The following is a 26284-nucleotide window of genomic DNA, read 5'->3' as shown; positions in this document are numbered from 1 at the left end:
AGTAACCACGCCCCGTACAGCACACAGGCCTCGTTTTGCGCAGCTTGATCGGACACATTCCGATCCTCCTTAATGAGTGCATTTACCGTTCTCGCGTGTTTCTCCAGCTCAGCAATTATGTCCTTAAAGTGTAGTGTCATGGCCTGGTCCTCATGCAACTCAGAACCCACGACCTTGTTTCCGTCTGTCAATATGTTCCTTAACTGGGCTTTTAAACCGTTGATCTGTGTCTGCAGCTCCACGTTATCTAGAGCGTTGACAACAGATGTCCCGGTATTAAAAGCAGTGAATATGTCATTTACAGTACCCCTTCTTTGCCTCCCGACTCGATCCAAAACTTCTGGCGGTGTGGTGTATAATTTGTCTCTGTCGATGTCGGCAAAGTCAAATTCGTAAAATTGTCTAAACATACGGGTTAACAGGACCTGGTATAATTGTTCCGTTTCTTTGGGACACCACTCCGGCAATCTTACCTCAGTGAGATTTAAAATCACTGAGGCCACCGCGTAGTGTACCCCTTGGTACAGCACCTGACCGGTGGGTACCAATACTAAACCGTTCCCGGGTCCCTTGGTGGTGGTTGGGCACCCTCCTTTCTGGGCTAGTGCTACCGGAAGCGTAGGCAGGGGCTTGCGTGGGCGGGTGATGAGTTCAGTGGCGTTCACCGGAATAGGGGAGTATGGGGCTCCGCACGCTCGAGTGCTAACATCCCATCTCATCCCCTTCCCTTCATCCTGCCACTGCCTCTGGAAGAAGATGGACACGCCCTTGGGGCAGACGTGTCTCGAACCCCACATACAGACATATATTCCCTCATCCGGTTCCCACCATTTGTCCCAACACACACGTAATTGTCCGTGAGTTCCCGTAATAGTCCGATGGGTATTATTACCCAGTCGCTCCCACTCGACCGTAGAGTTTCTCATGTCCTTTCCCAGCTTTCGTAGCCACCACCATCGCCTTGGTGGTACGTTCCCATTGCACACCAGACAAATCCTCTTTCCCACGGTGACGCTGACTCTGGGCGCTAGGATCCTCACTCGAGGGCACGTTAATGAAGTCTCTTGGTAGGCAAAACCGAAATTGCTGGAATATTCCGTAGAATTCGTTCCCAGCCAACCTGGCCATCTCCCTTGGTGGAAGTAGGTGGCGGTTTCCTCTACCTCTCGCTCCCCCGTCCCATCCGTTGCGATGGGGGCCGTGTCCCCGGAGCACCCGAAAATGATGACGTCCTTGGTGCGGCCTCGGTAGGCCCACCCGCACCCGATCGCCATGAACGCGACGACAATCCTTTCCATCGTATCCCAGGTTTCTGTAACCAACAAAATGATGTAGCCGGGCTCCCGATAGGTGCTGGCCTAAATTAATTGGACGCGCGGGTTCCTGGACCCCGCTCCCTAACAAACACACATACCGGGCAGACCTCAAAATTGTACTCTTAACACCATATACTTTACATTCCTTAAACTATGACCATAATTACCTATCTTAACTTATGTACAGCGCCGCCCTCCGTGGGGCGGCTTTCCGAATCCCTGTGAGGTCTGTCGTGTGCCACACCCTGCGGTGGGGCTGCATTGATCTTTGGCTTTGATCCCCCGCAGCCTGTCGCTGCTGAACGGGGATCATGTCTTCCTGGGGCTGCTTTAAACCGTGGTTGGGGAGGATGGGGAGAATCTGGCCAAAATTTTCTGGGCTGGGGCGCTCGAGCCGACCTACGAGGGGCTGCTTTGGGTTGGGCTCCCGGGGCCGATGGACCTGGGGTCGTGACTGTTACCGTTACAGCCTGTGGTTCCTCCACAGCTGCCGGCTCCAGCTCCCCTCCCTCAGGCTCCGCCCCCCCGGGGTCGGGATCTGTGGCTTCCGACTCCACCTCACCTGTCCCTACAGGTAACGAGTCTCCACCCCCACTCCCTACCTCCCCCAAGCTTGAGTCGAGGGCGGGACTGCCGTCCTCTGACTCTTCCTCCTCCGTGATTGGGTCTAAAGCGAGGTTGAGCTGTTCGGGCTCTCCCCTGCCTAAATCCCATTCAAAAGATGAGACCTCCCACTCCAATGGGATGGCCTCTCCCTTCACGCAGGCTACTGCTCCAGCCTGTGTGGTCTGTGACTCTGTTACAGGCTGAGGATCTTTGTTCTCAGACCTGGTCCCCTTTGGTGGCCCTTGTGTACCCGGTTTAAACAGTTTACACTGGTTGATGTGAAACCACTTGGTACGTCGGGGCGTCTTCACTGCATAAACCATGGGGCTGGCTTTGTCTACAATGCTGTATGGCCCCATGTACAGTGGTTCAAAACTCCCTACCCTGGCGTAGTTTCGGACCATGACCTGGTCCCCGACTACCCACTCTTGTTGTTTCCGAGGTTCCAACAACAGTTTATTTCCCTGGTGCTGTCTTCCCATGTTCCCAGCCGCCTGCCCATAAATCTGTCTCAGGCGCTCCAAGAGGGTTTGGGCGAATTTGTCCCGTTTCACCTCTCGGAGCTGGCCCTCAGTGAGCACCGGGGCTAGCACATGGGTGGGTGTTCGCATGATCCTTCCAGTCATTAACTCGTGCGGGGAATACCCCGTGCTTTTGGACTGGCTGGCTCGGATCCCCATGAGGACTAAAGGCAGGACCTCCGCCCATTTCTGGGGCGAGCCCATTGTCTCTTTCCTCAGCTTTTCCTTGAGGGTCCGATTCATACGCTCAACAATCCCGGATGACTGGGGATTGTATGCTACGTGCCACTTTCCCTCAATGCCCAAGAGCATGAGGGCGTTCTGCATTACTTGACCGGTGAACTGACTCCCTTGGTCGGACTCTACAAAACGGGGGAGTCCCCACCGTGAGAACACTTCCCGAATCAAGATCTTAGCAGTACCCAGTGCCGTAGCTGTTCTGCACGGGAAGGCTTCTACCCATTTGGTGAACCCATCTACCAGGACAAGGCAGTACTTATAGCCTCCCTGGGCGGCGGGCAGGGGCCCTATGTAGTCGACCTGAATCGACTGCCATGGTCCCTCTACCCTCCTGATGTGCCCCATGGGCACCTTCCTTTTGTGGGGGTCTGGGTTGTTAGCAGCACACACAAGACAGCTTGCGCAGAACTCACGGACATCGTCCCGAAGTCCCGGCCACCATCCCGCCTGCTCCACCCGTTGCCAGGTGACCTCAGGTCCGGGGTGTCCCGCTCCTGGACCCTCGTGGGCCAATTGCAGGAATTCCCTTCGGTGCTGCTGCGGCACAACCCACTGCTCCTCTCGGAACAGCATACCTTCTTTGACTGTGAGGGCTGCCGTACTGTACGGACCTTCTACCTGTTTGCCCTCTGTGATGGCTTTTAGGACTGCTTTTAGGGCGGGATCCAGGGTTTGGACGGTCTTTAGGTCTGGGGGCGGTGTCACCCCTGTGTTCCCGGGAATTCCCTCCCTGCCTTGGATCGCCGCCACGGGTCCGGGTTCGTATGGGTCCCAGAGAATGCCGTTGCGGGCACCCTCCCTGGCTAGCGCATCCGCTTGCTGGTTGCCCTGACTGCGGGGTTCTGTAGTGGAGTGAGCCTTCACCTTATGGATGAACACCTCTCCTTTCTCCCCCACAGCTGCTAGGATCTTCTCCAGCAAGGGCTTAACTGTTAAAGGCCGCCCGTCCGCGGAGGTGTACCCGCGTCGGGACCAGATGGCGAGGTACTCTGTACACGATTTGCACGTGAACATGCTGTCTGAGCAAATCGTGTATGGGGTTGGGAAAATCTCGGGGTGGGTAACCACGTACGCCACCGCGGACAGTTCAGCCTGCTGCGCGCTCATAGTGCTGGGGAGCTTAATTGCCAGGGCAATGTTTGCCGCAGGGTCATAAACTCCACACCCTGTGAGTCGCTTGCCGTCAGCTACAGTGCTAGAACCGTCTACGTAGATCTCGCGGCCCGTGGGATGTATCCCGGCCCGTAAACCTATGTTAACTTCCCATACCCCTTCTACGGAACATTGATGGGCTGTCCCGGGATATGCCATATTGGCTGCGAGCCTTGGCGCGCAGAGGCCTTTAACTTTGAGATCCATCTGGGAAAGGAGGAGGGTCCAGCGCGCAATCCGAGCGCTGCTTACGGTCCCATCCTTAATCCTCCCGTCCAGAAGCATCTTCGTGGGGGTGTGATGGGTGAGGAGCGTAATGGGAGAGGTCCCTGTGAAGATCACTGATCTGTTCACAGCCCAATGCGTGGCCAGGAGATGCCGTTCGCAATTGGAGAAACTCCTCTCCACATCCGTGAGCACCCTGGAGGAATAAACTACTGGTCTTAGCTTGCCGTGCCGCTCTTGGAGCAGCACTGCGCTCAGGCTGTCCCCACTAGCGGCTACCTCCAGAAAGAACTCCTCTCCCCCATCTATGGCCCCTAGGGCTGGCGCGGTCTGCAGATCTCTTTTCAACTTCTCGAATGCTGCCTGGCACCCCTTGTCCCAAGACCACTCGACTCCCTTGTGTAAGAGTCGAAGTAGCGGGGCCGCTGTGGCAGCATAGTCCTCGATGAAATCTCTGCAGTACCCGGTCAATCCCAAAAAGGACCTTACACCCGTTACTGTGTTGGGAATCGGCAGATCTTGTATAGATTCCCGTCTGTCCTTATCTATGGCTCTTTCCCCAGCGCGGATGGCCAGACCCAGGAATTTAACTTCCTGCTGGCCGATCTGGGCTTTCTTTGGGTTTACTTTGAAACCCTTCCTTTCCAACAGTTCCAACAATTCGGCTAACAGTGGGCCGTGCTGCTCCCTTGTATCTGTGAACAGGAGTAAGTCGTCCACATACTGCACTATCTGGTTGGGCTGGCTGAACTCTTTCAAACTCCCCGCCATGCACTGATGGAAAATGCTGGGGCTGTTGTGAAAACCCTGTGGTAAGCAGTTCCAAGTGTACTGTTGCCCTTTGAAAGTAAAGGCAAACTTGTACTGGTCCTCCCGCCGCAGCGGAATGGACCAAAAACCGTTCGAGATGTCCAGCACCGTGAATGTGGTCGCCGATGCTGGAATACTCCCTATTAAGTCTGCAACTGCTGCTACCATGGGCGCGCAGGCTGGGATATTACTATTGAGGACTCTATAGTCCGCCGTGGCTCTCCACGAATTGTCCGGTTTCTTTACCGGCCATAATGGGGAGTTCACGTGGGTGGCTATCGTCCTCAACACGCCCTGCTGTACCAATGAAGATATTGCTGTCTCCATGTCGGGTTCTGCCTCCTTGGGGAAATTATACTGCTTTTGGGGTCGGATCATGGGGTCCCCGTCTACGCTGACTTCGAACCCAGTGACTCTCCCGCAGTCGTGCTTGTGGGTGGCGAACGCGGTCAGATTTTCTGACACACGCGCCTGCAAGTCCGTTGGGACGTTTGTTATCATGAGCTCGAGATCGTAACCTCCTGACGGCTTCATAGTGCACAGGGCCCCCTTTTCTTCCTTCCCCGGGATTACGACTACCTTACCTAAACCGCCCTCGGCTCCCCAGAGACAGTGATTTCTCAGGTCCACGAGGATCCCGTGTTCCACCAAGAAATCAGCCCCGAGGATGCCTTTCCCCCCCCCCTCTTTCCACTTCAATAGGATGCACGTCCATGTGGTGTGGAGCGCTCCCAACTGAATGGAGAGCGGGAGGGAGTGCGCGCCAGCCTGTGCTCTACCTGTGAAACCCGCTACTAAATATGGAGCCTGGGCGGACAGAGGTGAGGCAAAAGGTTTGTCCGTGTGGATCACGGTACACGAAGCTCCTGTATCCAACAGGTAACTACCCCTTTGTTTCTCCACCTCCATCTCCACCACAGGTCTTCTCCAAGCATCATAGCGGAGCGGACACAAGTAGATGGGCTGCGCGGGCGTCAGTCATTTAGGTGTTTCGGCTGGGGTCTCGGGGGCGATAGGGCTGTTAGCAACCGCTACCTTCCCCTGCCAGGTCATCAGAGACCGCATAGTCTCCAAGACTGACTCGATCGCAGCGGGGTCCACAACCGCACCACCCCCTTTATTCGGGGCAGAGGCTACGGTTGGGTTCTGGACTGGTGTTGGGGCAGCGGCCTGCACTTGTGGTTGTGCTGGTGTTGGGTAAACTCTCGGGCCGTTGGCGACTCGGGCTTGGGCTTGATCTTGGGCTGCGGCGAACGCTCTCTCCCTCTTATCCTTCCAAGGATTCCTACAGTCCTTGCGCCAATGACCCTCCTTCCCACACCCGTAACAACTGCTATTTGCTTGGGGATGGCGATTTCCCTCCTGACGCCATTCCCTTTTAGCAGAGGCTGCGGGTCTCACCTCATGCACCTTTCCTTTCACAACAGGCGTTTTCTTGCCCTTGTTGTTTCTATAACTGATCGTGAGCTGATCTAGTACTACTTCCTCCGTGGAGCGGGCGTTAGTGGGGTCAAACCATGCTTTGGCCTGTTCCTTCACTACTGGCAGGCAACCTGCTACCAGGCACCGAAGCCAGTGAGCCCTTTGTTCGCCATCCAGCCCGGCCCGGGCCGGCCCGCCCGGGCAGCTGCGCCGATACACTGGCCACAACCTGTCGGCGAAAACCCGTGGGGGTTCTCCCTCTAGCTGCACTGTCTTTTCTAAACGGAGGAACGGAGTTCCGTCCCCCTCTCCCATGATCTCCAGAATCTCATCCCGTAGCAACTCATAGTCCCTGTGCCCTCTCTTGCTCTCGTCAGGGGGACACTGGAGGAGCGAACTGTCCAGGGAGAACAGCAGCATTTTAGACTGTTCAACCCCGTCGCAGTCATTGACTGCTGCGGTCTGCTCCACGTCCCTGAAATGCACGGAGGGATCTCCTGACTCGGAGAGTTTTGGGATGTGACTTATCATCTCTCTTAGCTGTCGTGCGCTATGAGGCATTATGATTTGACTCTCAAGGGGTCCGTCATCGCCATTTTCTTCATTTGGACCGATCCTCCGGTGTCTCGTTGGACACATTGGCGCCGATCCCGACTCTACTGTCTGGGGTTGCTCTACCTCAGGGCTCTCTTCCTCTACCGTCTCCGTCTCCTGTCCCGGAGTCCAAGACTCCTCATAGGCAGGAGGCGCAGAAGGTTCGGGGGTTGGTACCCCAACTGCCTCTTGTGGAATCGGTCTTTTGGATTCCTTGGCTAGCAACAGCTGACTCGCTGGTGGATTTATGAGACACACCAACCCGTTTGCCTTCGCTAGGGCCTTTCTCAGGTCCTCTAGCTCCTGGCGGCAAGTGCTGTGGTCGGTGTTCTCAGATCTATCCTCCATGGCCATCTTATATGCTGCCCTGGCTCCCAGGAGCTTTTCCTCTTGGGCATCTACTTGTTTGGCTAGACGGGAACACCTCTCTCTCATTCTACCTTCACTGGCCTTGGCCTCAACGACCTGACATTTTAAATATTCTACCCGGGTTTCGTGGCAGCGAATTACAGAGCGGCGTTCCTGGTTCAGCGCGTCAAGCGATTCAATCAGTTTTTGACCTCCCGCAACCTTTTCCTCTACGCCTTTAAGCAAGCCGTTGATCTGGACTGTCTGTGCTGCAACTACCTGGTCCAAAAGCTGGACTTGCTTCTTGTAGCACATCAGCCAGACCGCCTTTTCTACAGATTTCTTATGCTCTCTACCCGCTGTCCACTTGATGGCTGCGTCTAGCGGGCGCCTATCCCTTAGTAGATCAGATATCCATTGTTTTGTGAGGTTGACTTTTCCGAAAACATAATCTGCTATTCTTTCATCCATCACATTTCGTTTATTCAGATCTTGATCTAACACACTACTTTCCTGCTGCCAAGGTCCTGCCGCGGTCGCCATTTCTGTAGGGGGTTTTTCCTCTCTCTTGCCCGTTCTGGCCCCCTGCCAGGCTTCGTGCAAGAATTACCCTTGAGTGGTTCGACCCACCCCCCCTACGGTTCTAGACCTTGGACTTAGATGCAGAGAACAGTAGTGCAGAGAAGAGGACTCAATAGACCAGGCTGAATAGCACGAAATGGATGCTTTTATTTTTGAACAGTTTGAAGCATTACAAAATACATGTCATAGGCACAGATTAAAATAACTACAATCATGCACAAATTTATGAACTTGACTCTATGGAAATGGGGAACACACGGCACATCGTAAAAGGGGGAAACACATTACGATTTCCCTTAACTCCCTCCCCTATACCTAAACTAAGTTTCGACCTGGGGAACCTGGGATCATGCTCACCACTCTCGAAATCGCGAGAAAGGGGGTTCGCAGCCTTTTTGGCACCGCTTTCCGTCGTCACGTGGATTTGGAAACTTCTGGCGCAGTCGATATTCTCTCTCTCTCTCGAAGCGGTGGGGTAGACACAGCCTCGATGAGCGCTCGTTAAGGTTGAGATCCACTAAGTCGATTTGGGTTCATGGAGCAGACCCAGATGCAGGCTATGCACATGGGAGAATCTTGTGGCATCGATCGCCGGTTCTCCAGAGGGTTTCTTCTCCGTCGGCCTGGGTCGTCGATGATCTCCCGACCCCAGTACCCGGGCCACCCTTGTCGTCTTCTCGTCGTGGCCGAGCCTTGTTTGGCTGAACACCGACCACGTTGTCCTTTTTCCGAAACCGTCCGTCTTTAAAAAGACGAAAACGTTTTCATCGATCTGCCGAAGTGGAAGAGGCGCCGATCCGGGCACCGTCCACCCTTCGTTCGTTCCTCGTAGAAGAAAGTTCTTGAAGAAATGGAAGCCTGAAGTCGCCCAACAAGAAGCCGTGGCAGTGAAGAAGAAGTAACTTAGATGGACTTTCAATCCATAGTTATACTCTTTTGGGACAGTCTTATCTCCCGCCAAATCATAGTCCTGTCTTTGTATTAATTTTGGCGGGCAGAAAATCTCTGCAGGGGCGCTTTGTCTTGTAACGGAGCCGGTGATAACTTAAACTGGCCTTCCTGGCCGACAATGTCTTTTAATGTCCTTTGCATTGTCACCGCGGCTCGGTTCGCATATTGATCGGTCCGGACATTTTCCTTGATGGCTGCTAAACGGTTTTTCCTTTGTACGATAAATGGGTATAAGTGTTTTTACATTGTCCGCCCATATCTTGATGGGCCCCATCCTGTACTTATAATCCATTGAATATGTATGCTGTTGCTCTGAGTTTCGGTTCCCAGATACTGGCTTTCGTGGGCTCACTGTCTTCAATCCACAAGCCTGTCTGGCTTGCAGTAACAGAAATAAAATGGTTCATAAACTGATCACGGGGCCTGGCGGCCATTTTGTATGCCCTTTTTATCAAAGGTGTTTCTGTGCAAGCTTACTTTGGTCAATAAACAGTCTTATTTTATCCAGTTTTCTTGCGTGATTTTTGCTGAAAATTGCGAATCTTACAATGCTTGCAGACCTCCTACATACCAGCCTCTGAACCTCTGTCTGCGCACATTGTGCAAACCACCACTTCCCCACCACTCAACCACCAAGCATCTGCATCTGCTCAAGCTCACACCCTCGTCTCATGCCTTGCCTACATTCAAAGCTATTCAACCATGGCAGGCATATCTTCCACAGACATAGCTGGCCTGTCATTCACACAAGTTCCTTTCTTTTGCAGGCCAAAGTGGCAGATAATATGAGGGAGCAACAGCGGACTGGAGGGGGGGAACCTCAACTGCGAGACTTTGAGGAGCGAGTGCTGAGGCTCATTGGCCCGCAGGTGGGGGGGCACCGTGGCCGGCGGAGACGTCGACCCAGCTGGGGACAACAACGGTATCTTTATCTCCTCTCCTTTTCTCAACCCACTTCCCCGTCAAAGCAGAAGCATTTATCACGTTCCACCTCCTGATACTGTCTGCCTTCCTTGCTCCATACCTGTCCCCCTGTCCTCACCTTAACACAAGTCTTGTGCCATTTATGCTTTCTGATAATCTCCCAGCCAATGTGGAACCTGTACCTGAGCCCCCACAACATACTTGGGAGGGAGAGGAAGAGGAGGAGGTGGTGAAGGATCCAAGCACTGCATCACTGCATTTCTCACCCGCAGGCACCAGTTCAGAGACTGGCACTATGTGTTCCTTAGAGGTTAGCTTAGCACAGGGGTCTGCACTGGGTGATGCACCGGGGCCTAGCGGACTACAGCAAGGTCAAGGGGAAATGGAACCTTGGGAGCCATCTCCCCGGAGGAAGAGTTTGCGTGCACGTTCTGCTGCACAGGACTCAGATGAGGACCTCGATGGGGAGGCCTTTAGAAAAATGGTGCTGGCCATGCACTCTGAGATGATAGGTGCAATGGCAAGGGTGCCCGAAAGCCTCTCGGCAGTGGTAAGGAGTGTTGAGGAGTCCTCCTCCAGCATTGCACAGAGCTCTGCGCACACCATGGAGCCCATCATTTCCACTCTGCAGATGATGGTGGACTCCCAGAGAGACCATGCGGATCCAGACCTCATGACACGTGTCATGAGCGATGTGGCAGCTTCCATTGCAGCACAGGCAGAAGCGACGCAATGTCTTCGTGCTGTAATGCAGACAGTGGTTGGTGGTATCGAAGCTCAGACTGCCCTCATCCAGTCTCAGCTGTATGCCACGCGTACCCTGACTGCTGCCATCACCACTGGGTCCACCACAGTCCACCGGGGATCTCACGGTGTCCCAGCAGCCCACCAATCTGTGCTGCAGCAGATTAGTAGTGATGCTGAGGTGCTGCCCCGGGGCAGTGTCATTATGTCAGTGGAGTAGGAACCTGCTGTCCTCTCTCAGGATGACAGCATTCCTGGTCCCACCACTGCCACTCCGCCATTGCACTTGTCGCTGCCAGTCATCCAGCCAGCTCAGACTGCCACTGCCCAGCCTCAGTTGGTGCAGTCTACAACCGTGCCTTCCAGGCTCAGAGGTGGTCGAGGGCGTCCTGCAAGGCCATCTGAAGTCTCTAGCCCTCACACACAGCAGCCTTCCACCAGCCGTGCTGCAGCCACAGGGGACACACGACAGAGGAGCACTAGAATAGTTAAGCCAAAGAGGGGATATAAGGAAATGCACAAGGGTGATTCTTAAATAAAATTTTTTATTATACAATCAAACATTATAACATAAATTTAAATTGGAAAGCTAAATGTTTACTGTAACTTATGGGGCTTGGTTATGGAAGGCTATATTGATGTGGTCCTGGGGAAGTCCAGAGGAACATGGCAGTGGGACGGCATTCAGTTGAACCGAGCTGCAATGAGACGGTTGCGGACTGCCCTTGCAGAATCCCTGTTGACTGGATCCCTCCTCTGTCACTGCTGTTGTTGCTGCTGCTGCTCCTCCTCGTCCTTCTCCACGTTCTCCTCCTGCTCTTGCTCCTCATCCTCCTGAGGTGGTGCATCTGTGCCTGGTGGCAATGGCTGTGCCCTCATAATAGCGAGGTTGTGCAGCATGCAGCAGACGACAACAAATAGGGAGACCCGATGAGGAGAGTACTGGAGGACTCCTCCCGAGTGGTCATGGCAGCGGAACCGTTGTTTCAGCACTCCTATCGCCTGCTCAATCACGCTCCTGGTGGTGGCATGACTGTCATTGTAGGAGTGCTGGGCAGGAGTGTTTGGGTTATGTAGGGGGGGAGTCAGCCAGGTGCAGAGCGGATAGCCCTTGTCACCGAGCAGCCGCTCGTGAGCTTGATGTGGTGGCTGGAAAAGATCTGGCACACCAGTCTGGTGTAGGATAAAAGCATCGTGGCTATTTCCAGGATGTCGGGCATTGACAGTTAGGAATCTGCGGGTATGGTCGCACACGAACTGAATGTTCAGCGAGTGGTAGCCTTTTCAGTTGCGGAGTAACTCTGGATTGTTCTGAGGTGCCTGCAAGGCAATGTGGGTGCAGTCAATGGCGCCCTGTACCATTGCGAAGCCCGCTATCCTGACAAATCCGCATGCATGCTCGTGCTGCTTCTCTCTGGTCATAGGGAAGGAAATGTACTCCCTTCTCCTTCGATACAGTGCATCTGTGACATCTCGGAAGGAGCGATGCACAGCACACTGGGAGATGTTGGAGATGTCTCCTGTTGCACATTGGAATGAACCGTTGGCATAGAAGTTGAGCGCGATGGTCACCTTCGCTGCCACTGTGAGAGCCATCCTCATGCTGGTCTGAGGCTCGAGGTCTGGCTGGAGGAGGTGGCAGAGCTCTGTTACCACCACCTTGCTGAAGCGCAGCCTTCGCAGACACTGCTCCCCAGTGAAATGGAGGTACGAGAACTGCTGCCACAATACCCTGGGAGGGTAAAGTCTCCTGTTGCACCTTCTCCCTCTGCCTATCTCCAGGCCTCTCTCCCTGCATATCTCTAGGCCTTTGTCCCTGCAGCGCTCTCCTCCTAAGAAGCCTCCGACATTCACGATGGAGCAGGTAGTCGACTGCCAACAATACTGGAAAGTGTGAGGTTATGCACTTTGGCAGGAAAAATCATAGAGCAAGTTATTATCTTAATGGCAAGAAACTGGAAAGTACTGAAGTACAAAGGGATCTGGGGGTCCTGGTGCACGAAACTCAAAAGGTTAGTATGCAGGTGCAGCAAGTGATTAAGGCGGCCAATGGAATGTTGGCTTTCATTGCTAGGGGGATAGAATATAAAAATAGGGAGGTATTGCTTCAGTTGTACAAGGTATTGGTGAGACCGTACCTGGAATACTGCGTACAGTTTTGGTGTCCATACTTAAGAAAAGACATACTTGCTCTCGAGTCAGTACAAAGAAGGTTCACTCGGTTAATCCCGGGGATGAGGGGATGGACATATGAGGAGAGGTTGAGTAGATTGGGACTCTACTCATTGGAGTTCAGAAGAATGAGAGGCGATCTTATTGAAACATATAAGATTGTGAAGGGGTTGGATCGGGTGGATGCGGGGAAGATGTTCCCGATGATGGGTGAAACTAGAACTAGGGGGCATAGTCTTAGAATAAGGGGCTGCTCTTTCAAAACTGAGATGAGGAGGAACTACTTCACTCAGAGGGTGGTAGGTCCATGGAATATGCTGCCCCAAAAAGCTGTAGAAGCTACATCATTACATAAATTTAAAACAGAAATAGACAGTTTCCTAGAAGTAAAGGGAATTAAGGGTTACGGGGAGCGGGCAGGAATTTGGACATGAGTCTAGGTTCGGATCGGTCATGGCCCTGTGGGTAGCGGAGCGGGCCCAGGGGCCGTGTAGCCTGATCCTGCTCCTATTTCGTGTGTCTAATTCTGTTAGATTCAGGAGATGGTTCTGTGATAGTGGATTGGCGGTTAGGATCAGATCAGCCATGATCTTATTGAATGGCGGAGCAGGCTCGAGGGGCCGATTGGCCTACTCCTGCTCCTATTTCTTATGTTCTTAGCCCCCATTAAAGTGTATAAATTGTTTTCACAAATAATCACTGAGTTAAATACAGCAATTGTTAATACTCACGACAGCCCTTGGAGCTAAAATCGCAGCAATATGTTCAGTAGCTTGTCTGACAATGTCTCAGCAGAGTTATGGCCGACAAAAAAGTTTCCTCAAGGTGGCACCTTTAAATAGCGTGGGTGGAGCCGACTCCCGACTGCAGCTCAACAACTGATGCTGTCGTTGTTAGCGCCTGGCGGTAAGTGAGGGGGGCGCGGCCGAATTTTGCATCTGCGGCGCTAACGGGGCACTGCGCATGGCGATGACAGGCGCGACCGAGCGGGGCAGTACCTATAGGAGCGGGGTGCTAACTCTTAGTGCCTCCGCAAAAACCCCACCCAATTCGCCCGGGTGCTAATATTGCCACGCCCAGGCGAAAACCCATTTGTGCCCTGTTAGCGTCACAAGGAGGCGCTAACGGCAGGCGCAAAGCAGCCGGATTTCGCGCCCTTAGAGTCCAAAAATCTATCTATCTCAGCCTTCAATATACTCAACGACTGAGCATCCACAGCCCTCTGGGGTAGAGAATTCCAAAGATTCACAACCTACTGAGTGAAGAAATTTCTCCTCATCTCAGTCCTAAATGGCCGACCCCTTATCCTGAGACTATGTCCCCTAGTTCTAGACACTCCAACCAGGTGAAACAGCCTCTTAGCATCTACCCTGTCAAGCCCTTCAGAATCTTATATGTTTCAATGAGATCACCTCTCATTCTACTAAATCCAGAGAGTATAGGCCCATTCTACTCAATTGGGACGTTCTGAGGTCGTGAAAGGTGCTATATAAATGCAAGACTTTTTTAAAGCCTGAAGAATTTTTTTTACACAGTTTTGTATGCATAGAGTTGAATAGTTGGCCTGTTTGAGTTTCTGTGAGGAAAACTTTTAGTGTTGTAGGCACTCTGTAAACTTTTAACCTTAGACAGATGTTGTGTTCTTTCATGTTTTGGGGCTGGATGATTTCAAGTTATAAAAAGTCAAGACCCTTGAGCTTTTTGCATCTCAACAATGTCCTTTGGATGCTACTGGTAAATAATAAGGATGTGGGTTTTGGATGTGGTTTCAATTATGTTTTTTCGTTTACTTCTTCTATTGTGGTTATCATGCTTCTAGGAAGTTTTCAATATCCTTCCTGTGTTTAATTGCAACCAGGACTTCGATCATATGTAGTCTTAGACTCCGAGAATATTAACATTTAGTTTTAAAACCTGTAACATTTGGGGATATTTGTAAACATTTTGTAAAATATGTTCTCTAGTTCACTGTTTAAAAAAAAATTGAAAATATAATTCCCCACCCCCCACCCCACAGGCTTTTTATTTTGTATTTTTCTGATTTTTGAGCCACGTTTTGCCAAACTTAAAATTCGTAGCCTCTAGTTTCAAGAAAAGATGAAGTGAGATAAGAAGTGAGTTAAAAGGACAAGAAACTAAAACCGGCCTTCCCGATTCTGCCTTAAATGTTAAGAATATTTGTGGATTTTATTTTTTTTTGGATTTGGAGGGGGCAAAAAAAAACTTTAAATAAACACATGTAAATTTTTGGCAGCATTCAGTATTTTACTACCAGAAAGCTGCGGTTTAGATTACTTGTACCAAGTTTATGCATGCTTGGAGCTCCTCATCTTTTCTACTTTTGACAAGGGTTTAGGAAAGTACAGCTGGGTAATGTATGCGGTAAAAGCAAAAACTTTAAGATGGTAAACCATAATTGCAGTAACCTTTATGTTTAAATGTTGCAACTATCTTTGAAAATCCACTGTATGGTTAAAATGCTGTATGACTAGGAATCCTATAAACAAACAGTGAATTACCTAATTTTAGCCTTTTGTTATTTTGTCATCTGATACCCAGACCTGCTCATATTTAACTTTGGTGCATTGTCCCAGCAAATCTGTACAATAAATACGCAGAGATTAACAATGGGTTTATGCTATGCATGGATATAGCTGTACATTACCCATGATGACATGCTGATATTTTGACTGATTGTGGAAAAAAAAACTTATGCTTACCGCTCCTTAGTTGGGAGGAAGGAGACAGAGAATAGGGATAAAGAGAACTTTCTCTGATTGGCAGGATGTGACAAGTGGTGTTCCCCAGCGCTCTGTACTATGGCTTCAGCTTTTGTATATTAATGACTTGTTGAAGGAATCGAGTTGTATGCTGAGTTTGCAGATGGCACTAAGGCCTGGAGTTTCTGCATGATTTCAGTGTAATCTGGGCGGAATCAAACGAAATAGCATTAAGGATTGCAGAACTTTAAACGTAAGTGAGTTGTGCCCTTAACTACTTTACGCCCGATTATCCGTGATGCTTTACGCTGGTTCAAAAGTCCCCAGTCCCCGCCCACAAAACTGGCTCTGCCCTACGACGGCATGCCGAGTTTCCAACGATTGTGCACAGGCACCTGCGGTCACATTAATCCAGTGTTAATCACACCTGTACTTTTCTTTTTAAATTGTTCACGGCATGTGCAAGGCCAGCAGTTATTGTCCATCCTTGAGAAGGTGGTGGTGAGCTGCTTTCTTGAACTGCTGCAGTCTTTGTAGCAGTTTGTTACAACTGAGTGGCTTGCTAGGCAATTTAAAAGTCAACCACATTGCTGTGGGTCTGGAGTCACATATAGGGCAGACCAAGTAAGGACGACAGATTTCCTTCCCTAAAGGGCATTAGTGAATCGGATGGGTTTTTATGGTCACCATTACTGATACTAGCTTTTTATTCCAGATTTATTTAATTAATTGAATTTAAATTCTCCAGCTGCCGTGGTGGGAATTGAACTACACATCTTCCGGATTAATAGTCCAGTAATATAACCATAATGCTACTGTACCCCCAATGCAATGACTAGCAGTAATTGAAGCCTGACCCTGTTGGGTTTCTGCTGCTGCTGTAATTACTTTAAATTCAGTCAATTACAGCAGAGCAGAACACACCTGTGTGGCTTCCATTGACTGTTGGTCACAGGTCTTGTATATCAAGGACAGATCAAAGCAGTCAATTAAAAAGTAAGAGCATTAAATCAGTCAGTTGAAGAATGGCTCATTTCTTGGCAATCCCACTGTGATGTTGGGGAATACCCTGTTCCAGTCACGAATTGATTGCTGTGATTCATGGGAGATTTTACGTTTGGGTTTATGCTAATTAGTTTGAATGGAAACTTGAGCGTAACTTCACCTCAGCAAAGCTGCCGTAGTGTCAAGCGCATTCTGAGCACATTTTGCCGATTGCACCCATAGCAGAAACTCCATGCCTAAGTTTGGTGCCATAGTAAGTTTTGTAGCTGGGAGCAGGAAAGTGACATAGACAGAGTAAGTCAGAGGGCAAAACAATGGCAGATGGAATTCAATGTGGGATAGTGTGAGGTCATCCAGCTTGGATCTAAGAAAAACAGATCAGAATATTTTCTTAATACCAATAATCTAGGAACTATGGAGGAGCAAAGGGATTTAGGTGTCCATGTATACAAATCACCAAAAGCTGGTGTACAGGCATAAAATGTATAAAATGTAATCAAAAAGGCCAAAGGAATGTTGGCATTTATCTCAAGGGGATTGGAATAAAAAAGCGAGGAAGTTGTACAGAGCCTTGGTCAGACCCTCATCTGGAGTACTGCATTCAGTATTGGCACCAAACCTCAGGAAATATATATTGGCCTCGGAAGGGGGAGCAGCGCAGATTCACCAGAATGATACCGGGGCTTAAAGGGTTAAATTATGAGGACAGGTTGCATAAACTTGGCTTGTATTTCCTTGAGTTTAGAAGGTTAAGGGATGATCTAATCAAGATCTTTAAAATGATAAAGCGATTCGATGAGGTAGATACAGAGAAACTGGGGGTGGGGGTGGAGTTTTAAACCCCAAGATTAGGTGAGGAGTTAAAAGAATTGATTTTTCAATTGCGATTGCAACCCGGCTCCAATGCGCCTTATGGAGGCGCGATGGATGTGTGCAAGTAACCTACTCGGCGAAGTCGGGTCTTTATTTAGTGCAGGCAGGCGGATAGTTAATGGCGTAACTAACGTCCTTAGGAGACGTTAATGAGGTGTTTTAAAATTGAATATAACTTAGATTTAAATTTAACATCTCCAGTACGGGTTTCCCGGGGCTCAGGAAAGTGTCCAGTGAAATGGAGGCATGATTGAGCTGCAGTTCAGGTTGGTATTTAAACTTGTCATTGCCCCAGCTGAATAAAAACTCACTTACTGCAGCTGGTGTCTCAGTTCCCTCTGGCAAACGTTTGGCAGAGAATTCTTGCGTGAATACAGCTTTTTCTAAACTTTGGAGTCTTTCAAACTGACAAGGTCAGGATGAGAGGTGTGTTGGATGTGTTTGACAACACATCAGAAGAGGAAGACCATCACCATCCACAGCAGCGACCATGTGCTGTGGTGGGATTAGCACGTGCACAGGAGGGAGATACACAGGAGAAGGGCGGAGGTTGCAGGAGGCACTACTCATGTCAGGGTTTACAGACAAGAGGCTCAGCTTCCTTGACCTCTCGGAAGAGCAATGCTTCCGCAGGCTGAAGTTGTCACGTCAGGTGGTGGCTGATATCTGCAGCCTCCTAGAAGAAGAACTGCTACCTGCTGGACCTGGCGACCACATATTACCAGTGGCTGTGATAGTGACCACCGCCTTCAATTTTTTTGCTGCTTGTTCCTTCCATAGCAATACCGGAGACATTTCTAGGGTCTCACAGTCCACTGCACATAACTACATAAGGCAGGTGACTGATGAATTGTTTGCCAGGGCTGGGAGTTATGTAAACTTCCCCTGTGATAACAATAGCCAGAATGAGTGGGTACTCGGATCCGCTTCTCTGGCTGGATTCACGCAGGTACAGGGTGCCTGCATGGCCGTGGTCATAGCCTGCATGCACTCATTTGAGAGCCATGCTTGAAGCTCCATGGAGGTGGCCACTATCTCCATGGCAGACATTCTCACAACTCCCTGTGCCACCAATCCATTAGCGAATGAGTTGGACTCCTCCATCCTTTCCTCTATTGTAGAGAGTGTGCGTGGCACATCTGTCAATACCTGGCTAAGTTGCTGATGCACCTCTAGCATTCTCCTTCTGAACGATAGCCTCTGGGGTTCAGCATCTGTGCCTAGCTGAGTAGAGCTTGGAGAGAATTGGGCCCCCTCCCCGATGTGGACTCTCCACAGCTGTCCTTGCCACTAGTGTCTGCTCGTGGTCACTTGTGAGGTGTGACTCACCTGGTGAAAACCCAACTAACTGTCTATGGACAAACTGCTGTGTACATAAAGGCCCTGGAAGACAAAAGAAAGATATGATTTAGTCGCGGCAAAGTCACAATCTTGACAATCACCATACTCAGTCTTCTTATAGTTCAGTCATTGATGAAATAAAATCAGCTTATGTCAGAGATACAGTATTTATAATTCTGTCACCAGCTATCTGCAAGCTCCCTGTCTCTCCATCTCCGGCTGAGAGCTATGCAGATGTGCCACTTATCTTCAGGGCCTCCTCCTCTGCATCTGTTAGGTGGACTATTTGTGGCAGCCCACCTCCAGTCCTCTCCCCTGCATTTTGTGCTCTCTTCTAGAAGGGGTGAAAAAACAGACCTATGAGTGAGTGAAGTTCAGGTATTCACCCGATGGATGCAGTGCATTCAATAAAGGTGACTATGAGACAGATGCATCACATTGCATAAGGATTGGGGTGAGTGTCAATGGTGGATGGATAAACGGGGAGGTGATGAAGTGCATAGAAAGTGAAGGCTGGATGCTGCTGAAAGTTGAGTGGGTGTGAGGAGTGATGTGATGGAGAACACTTAGCAAGACAGAGTGACAGGAGGGGGGAAGGAGCTTAAAGCACAGGACGTAGGTGAATCAGCAAATATACTCACTTTTCCTGACCTGGTTAGGCCATTAAATCGCTTCCTACATTGCATCCAAGACCTGGGTACAATGTCCTGCACTCCTGCTCCTCAGCTACCTCCAACCACACCTTCTCGGTGAGAGCCACAGGTTTCTTCCTCCCATTGCTGAGGAAAAGTATGTCCCTCCTCCTGACTGCAACTAGCAGTAATTCCATTGAGGCGTCATTAAATCTGGGTGCGGGCCTTGCTCTGTGTCCACCATCTATCCTGAACACCTCCAATTTTCATCGCTGCACTGTCCCTTTAAGTACAGCTAAGATTGTGTCATGTGGGTGTGCATCACGCCCGCCGTGCAGCTTGGAGACACAAAACCCGGAAGTCAAAATTAATTGGTTCAGTTGAGTTGCGATCGCCGATTCAGACCCACTGAGTTGACTTCGGGGATTCTCCCACCCAATTCCAACACATCCCCCCGGCCCTGGCTCTGAAACCGCCTTCAGATTAATATCAGGGCCACTACTTCCTCTGGTGGGGGAAATTCAGAACAAGGGGGCTCAATCTTAATCTCAATTTCAAAATACTGTGCATGTGCGATTTTTACATTGAAATGCCGGCAAGCCGGCTGCGCGGGTTCCCTGGAGCAGTGTGCAGCAGCTCGGCCGCGCACCTTACAGAGAACACTAGAGCTAGGTTATTCAGGAGTGATATCGGGAAACACTTTCACACAAAGGGTAGTGGGAATCTGAAACTCTCCCCTAAAAGGCTGTGGATGCTGGGCCAATGGAAATTTTCAAGACTAAGATCGACAGATATTTTTTAGGTAAGGGTATCGAGGGATATGGATCAAAGGTGGGTAAATGGAGTTGAGGTACAGAACAGCCATGATCTGATTGAATGACTGAACAGGCTTCGGGGCTGAATGGCCTCCTCCTGTTCCTTTGTTTCTCTGTAGAGTTACCTCCATTGACAATGCAACACTTAAGGTCTTCATTTGAGGCCTGTATTTTCCTCATTCAGTTTCACCCAGCTGCTAGCAATAATGGTGCAAATAGACTGCGAGGACAGTTTTCCTTGGCTTCCTCTGCACTGATGCTGGACAGCAGCAGTGTGCCTGAAATATGCTGTGCCTGCCCAGGCCACGCTGTGGCCAAGTTTCTTGTACTAAGCCATTCATTTCACCAGTTTGTATTCCTGGTGCAGGGCTGTTCTGGCAGATGGGGGAGGAAAACGAAGTGCAGCCGCATGGCTGGTGGCCTTGGGGCCTTCTGACTACTGCTGCAGAGAAGCAACCCGAAGGCCCTAATGCCAAAAGAACTGGTGGGTGAGCAGAACAAAAATCCACCAATCTTTCGGGTCCTCTCTGGCTTACTGCAAACTCCTTCAGACACTCTGTCCTGCGTCTGCGTGCCCCTGGGCTGCTATTAGAGGGAATTGAGGTGAGAAGCTGTGAACACCTCCTCCTGCCTCAACAACAAGTAGACTCTAACCCTGAATCTATTGCAGGTGAAGGCCCAGCTCCACCCCTCAAGAGAAGCTCCAGAAATGTAGGGCACAGAGACCTGATGTAATGGGCCTGCACCCCCTTTTTCCTAACCTTTGCACCCGGGGAATAGAAGTTTCCCCGGGGAATAGAATGGTCAGGATTGGAGAATGCAGCAGCCATCTGTCATCTCTGCCGCAGAGATGCGAGACTCTCCGCATACCCAACAATTGAAACCTGCAGGAAGAAAGAAAGGTAAGTAAACTTTTTCTAACACTTTCCAATTACCTCACATACCTCTCCACACTTGCACCCATCACTTACCTTCACAGCGCACTTTTGCACCCCTCCGACCCCCGCAGACCCACTGCTCACTACGGTGACCCTGGCGGGGTTCGCAGCCTTCGGGAAGCCCGCACTTGTGTGGATAAAATGGGGATAATCCTCTTATCTGCCTGTTAACTACCTGTTAACAGGCAGTTAAGTGGCTGTAATCTCCTTCCCGCCTCCAAGGAGATGGGACCCGGCGCGGGTTGGCTACCCGCCTCCTGGCAAGATGGCACGGGGGCAGGTTGGGACGGGATGAGAACCCAGCCCCAAATTCTGCCATTTTCCCGGCAGTCCCGCCTCCAAACCCGCTTCCCCAGGGCCGGCAAGATCGCGCGCACGGAGTGTATTGAAACTAAAGTTTGGTTCTAAAGTTTGGTTGGATTGAGAATGGCACAGCATTTAGCTGTACAGTGGAATTTCAAAGTTAATTGCTTGTAAAGTTGTCTTTCTATATCTTAAAGTGAAATCGTACTTCAAATTGGTATTAATAGCTGTTTCAGCTCCAAGTACATAATGTTTAAAATTCAGAAACAAGTTTGGATGGTGAGGTGTAGATTTTCTACTCCTGGGTCTCCTGATCACCTGTGTACAATGAATACAGGAAAATCGGAGGGGATGGGGTGGGCGGGGGAGGGATTTGGGGTGAACAATGCACACCTCTATCAGAGCCCTCTTCCATCCTCACTGCCCGAGTCCACAGCCCAATGCACAGGAACACAAAGCTCTGACCCTCTGACTAGAAAGTGGGTATATTCTTGATGTTGAAGTTTATTTTAAGGTTTAACGTACTGAATAATTACACTTTATTGGTGTGAAATTGTGGTTATTTTTTTGGTTTCCATGGTGCAGAAGCTTTTTTTATCAGTTTGAAACTGAATTCTTTTCATTTTATGATTTAGCAATTCTTCCCCCCCCCCCACCCAATTTATAAACCATTGAGCTTAATCCCAAATGAAGCTGCGGAGATAATTTGATTCCTAAACAAAGAACATTCAAAGTTTTACCTGCTTTCAGTTTCTGTTTAGTTTTTTGGTGGTGAGTTCATGTTAAATGCAGCAGGTTACGCATTACAGTTTTCCACTTGGCTGGGTCCTACATTAAAATTATATCTACCTAAATTCTCCAATAGAAATCATAGAATTATACGATGTTCCTGCATTTGGCTCATCAAGTCTTTTTCTCCAATCGAAGCCGCCTAGCCTAATCCCACTCTCCTGCTCGAACCCACCCTCTTTAATACTGTATTTTTCAAGCAATTATCTAATTCCCTTTTTGAAAGTACTTATGGGCTTGGCTTCAACAATGGTTTGTGGCAGAGAATTCCACATTCTAACCATCCTCTATTAAGATAGTTTTTCTAACCTCCCTCTTTAATTTTCTCTGATTATTTGAGCCCTTTCATTAATCCCTCGGTAACCAGATGAAATAATTGACCCTATGATAAACTTATTAAAATATTTTTCTTTTCAGTTTGAAGCCAAGACAATGTAATAAGTGATTAGAAAGTAGTTTAAAATAATAAATACAGGATTTTAAAAAAATCCTTTCTTTTTGCTGATGCTTGTCACTTCCTTTGTTTCAATCAGGTTGCTTGCCTTACCCACATAGCTGCAAATTATCTCACTGGCAGAAAAGAAGCAAAACGGTGGGGGACTGCGCATGAGAGTATTGTTCCGTACCAGGTAAGTAGTTTATTTCTTAACTACTTTGCGGAAGAAATTCTTTTAAAGTAGTCGTTAAAAAAAATCAGGATCTTAAACTTTTTGACAAACAACTTAAATGCCTTTATGCTGTTAAGATGGCTGGGGTGGGGGAGGGGGTTCACTTTATGGTAACACGAGAAACTGGTAAAAGTCAAAGGTGGCATGAGATATGTGATCTCGAGAGTGTTTTCCAGCAGTGTTTTAAAGGTACAACCTTAAGTATGACCATCAACTTTTTCAAATTATCAATCGAACAAAAATTGCTGGAAGCACTCAGCAGGTCATTCAGCATCCGTGTTGTCTCTTCTTCTTAGGCAGTCCCTCGGAACCGAGGATGACTTATCCATGTTGTAATGGGCTCACGACTCCACATTTATATTGTTCATTATTTTTTTTACTGACCACCTGTGAAGTAAACCAGAATATCTAATATGAGTTTCTCTTTTTGCTTTAAATATCCAAATGTTTTTGAAACTTCTTCCACAGACCTTTTCTTTTTGCCGTTATTCAGACTGCCCTTTGTCTTTATAGATCACAACCTATAATGGTGCCTAAACTGCAGTGTAGATCCCTATGTTAACTCTGTAAAGGTCACTTACCTACATCCACCATTCAGGACTTGGAATAATGGTCTCAGAGATGTGGGGAGTGAATCAGCAAACCCATTATAGAACTCGCCCGATTTCCATTCCATTGTTTTCGATGGGATGAAAACTGAGCGAATCCTATAGTGGGCAGGTGACCCACTCCAGCAGATCACTGCCCGGGTGGTGAAGACAAAAATCGATCCCATGCTTTTTCTCATCCAAATGTCACGTGTTGGCTACAAATGGTACAAGCATCAGTTACAAAGTTAAACATTTTATAGATGATGCCAGGGCAGTTTAGAGGGCCGCGCGGTTGACGGCCGGCCGCTGCCGCTCCCCCGCTCTGTGTCTCGGGCCGCGCAGTTGACGACCGCCCGCTGCCGCTCCCCCGCTCTGTGTCAGGCCGAGCGGTTGTGAGGCCCGGCTCGAGTGACCCCAACTCACCTCCCGCTCCGTCGGGCCGACGCAGCTGCCCCGCTCGCTGTTGAGGAAAAGCAGGGGGAAAAATGGCGGTGAAGTTTCGTGAGGCTGCAGGATTAGGTCCTGCCCATGACGCACCGATTGGTCAACCATCAGGTCACTGAACTGTAGGATTGGTCAACCATCACGTCACTCAACGCTAATGAGCGATAGGATTGGTCAACCGCTAATGAGCGGATTTTTGAACGTTTTTTGTATACTGTCCGAACAATTTTTGTCTGACCAAAAAGTAAATACGCCTATGACACTCCCCTGATCATCAGCTTTCTTTTGATATTATCTTATATATATAAAAGGATACATCTGTCTGTCTGTCATTCCATCTGTCTGTCTGTCTGTATTGAATAAACTCGAAAGTTATAGAGCGTACCTACACGTGTGTTACATCGAAAGAAAGCTGACGATTCCAGAACTGTCCTAAGCGTATTTACGTTTCGGCCAGACAAAAATTGCGCCCGCGGTATCCAAAAAACGTTCAAAATTCCGCTCATTAGCATCTCATTATCCGCTCATTAGCGATAGAGTGACCTCGAGGTCGACCAATCGTACGCCGGGTTCCTGGTGCGTGCGGGCGGGCCCTCCTACAGTTGAGTGATGGGACGATTGACCAATCCTACGCTTCGGTCACCTGACGGTCGACCAATCGGTGTGTGTGTGGGCGGGCCTTATCGTTCTGAACCGAGGTGAGTCGCCGCCATCTTGATTCCAAACTTTTCATTTCTTTTTCCCGCTTTCTGCGTTGTTAAAAAAAAAGTTGCTTTTAAAACACATATTGTTTTTAAAAAGTGAATTACTTTCTAAATCTTTTATCTAATCTCATTAATTTTCCTACCTTTCCCCGTTTTTCCAGGTAGGCCTCGAAGCCTCGGCCTCTCCTCCGCACCCACGCCCGAGCTAGGCACCTCCTGGCCCCAGTCAACAAGCGGCCCCCGATCGCCGCCATCTTTGTGAAGGCTGGAGGGGCGGGCCTCAGCCGAGCGCCGCTACAGCCGCCATCTTAGTAAAGGCTGGTGCGGCGGTGGCGGCACGGAGCTCCGCGGAGCAGGTGCGCGGCGGCGTCTAACTCTCCCCCCCGCCAGTCTGTCTCTCTCTCTCTTCCCTGCGCCTCCTGAATGCGCGGGGGAAGAGGCCCGGGGCACCGTGGCCGCTTTCGGAGACTTCAACTCCGTGACAGGTGAGGAGGGTCTTTGTTCATGTTGGGCGGCGGGCGGGTTCCCCGGGTGCTGATCCCTGGCGGTGTGGGTGTGGGGTCGGAGCCCGGCTCTTACCTTGCCCCGGAGAGCGGGCGGACAGCAGGGCCTGGAGTAGCAAATCGGGCACCGGGGCCAAGATGATTTCCATACAGAGCCTGAGCGGCCGGCGAGCTCGCAGACAAAAAATGGCAGAAGAAAAACTGAGAGCGGCAGAGGGGAATAGACGTCAGAGAGACAGAGAAATAGGGAGGGAGGAGAGGGAGAGGATAGGGAGAGGGAGAGGGGCAGGGAGGGAGAGAGGAGAGGGAAGAGAGAGAGGGTGGGGGGAGAGAGAGAGGGTGGGGGGAGGGGAGAGAGAGAGGGTGGGGGAGGGGAGAGAGAGGGTGGGGGGAGGGGAGAGAGAGAGGGTGGGGGGAGGGGAGAGAGAGAGGGTGGGGGGAGGGGAGAGAGAGGGTGGGGGGAGCAGGGAGACAGAGAGGGTGGGGGGAGGGGGGAGAGAGAGAGGGTGGGGGGAGGGGAGAGAGAGAGAGGGTGGGGGGAGGGGAGAGAGAGAGAGGGTGGGGGGAGGGGAGAGAGAGAGGGTGGGGGGAGGGGAGAGAGAGAGGGTGGGGGGAGAGAGAGAGGGTGGGGGGAGAGGAGAGAGAGAGGGTGGGGGAGGGGAGAGAGAGGGTGGGGGGAGGGGAGAGAGAGAGGGTGGGGGAGGGGAGAGAGAGAGGGTGGGGGGAGGGGAGAGAGAGGGTGGGGGAGGGGAGAGAGAGGGTGGGGGGAGCGAGGAGACAGAGAGAGTGGGGGGAGGGGGGAGAGAGAAAGGGTGGGGGGAGGGGAGAGAGAGAGAGGGTGGGGGAGGGGAGAGAGAGAAGGGTGGGGGGAGGGGAGAGAGAGAGGGTGGGGGGAGGGGAGAGAGAGAGGGTGGGGGGAGGGGAGAGAGAGAGGGTGGGGGGAGGGGAGAGAGAGAGGGTGGGGGAGGGGAGAGAGAGAGGGTGGGGGGGAGAGAGAGAGGGTGGGGGGAGGGGAGCGAGAGAGGGTGGGGGGAGGGGAGCGAGGGGGAGGGAGAGTAAAGCAGGGAGAGACGGGGGAGGGAGAGAGAGAGAGTGAGGGAGGGAGAGCGTGAGGAGAGGGGGAGGGAGAGTAAAGCAGGGAGAGACGGGGAGGGAGAGAGGGTGAGGGAGGGAAAGAGTGAGGGGGTGGGACAGGGAGGGAAAGAGTGAGGTGGTGGGACAGGGAGGGAGAGCTTACCTTCTTCCTTCCTTCGCAGGGGTCCATCGGGCCACCTTCCCCCCCATCGCTCTCTCGCTCTCTTCCCCCCCGTCGCGCTCTCTCTCTTCCCCCCCAGTCGCTCTCTCTCTTCCCC

The 26284-nt window shown here is 50.6% G+C and overlaps 1 protein-coding gene across 1 annotated transcript in view; it reads left to right on the top strand.

Annotated features, from left to right (window-relative positions):
• The window catches only part of sugct (succinyl-CoA:glutarate-CoA transferase), a 996627-nt gene that overhangs the window by 330383 nt on the left and 639960 nt on the right, over positions 1-26284 (top strand). The window contains exon 9 of the mRNA XM_085993900.1: positions 22557-22652. Coding sequence (XP_085850026.1) covers positions 22557-22652 — 96 coding nt within the window. The remainder of the gene's footprint in view (positions 1-22556; positions 22653-26284) is intronic.

Source organism: Somniosus microcephalus, chromosome 7 (genome assembly GCF_052327205.1).
Source record: "Somniosus microcephalus isolate GS21.2 chromosome 7, FLI_Smic_1.0, whole genome shotgun sequence".
NCBI lineage: Eukaryota > Metazoa > Chordata > Chondrichthyes > Squaliformes > Somniosidae > Somniosus > Somniosus microcephalus.
This window is presented reverse-complemented; position numbering and strand designations above follow the sequence as displayed.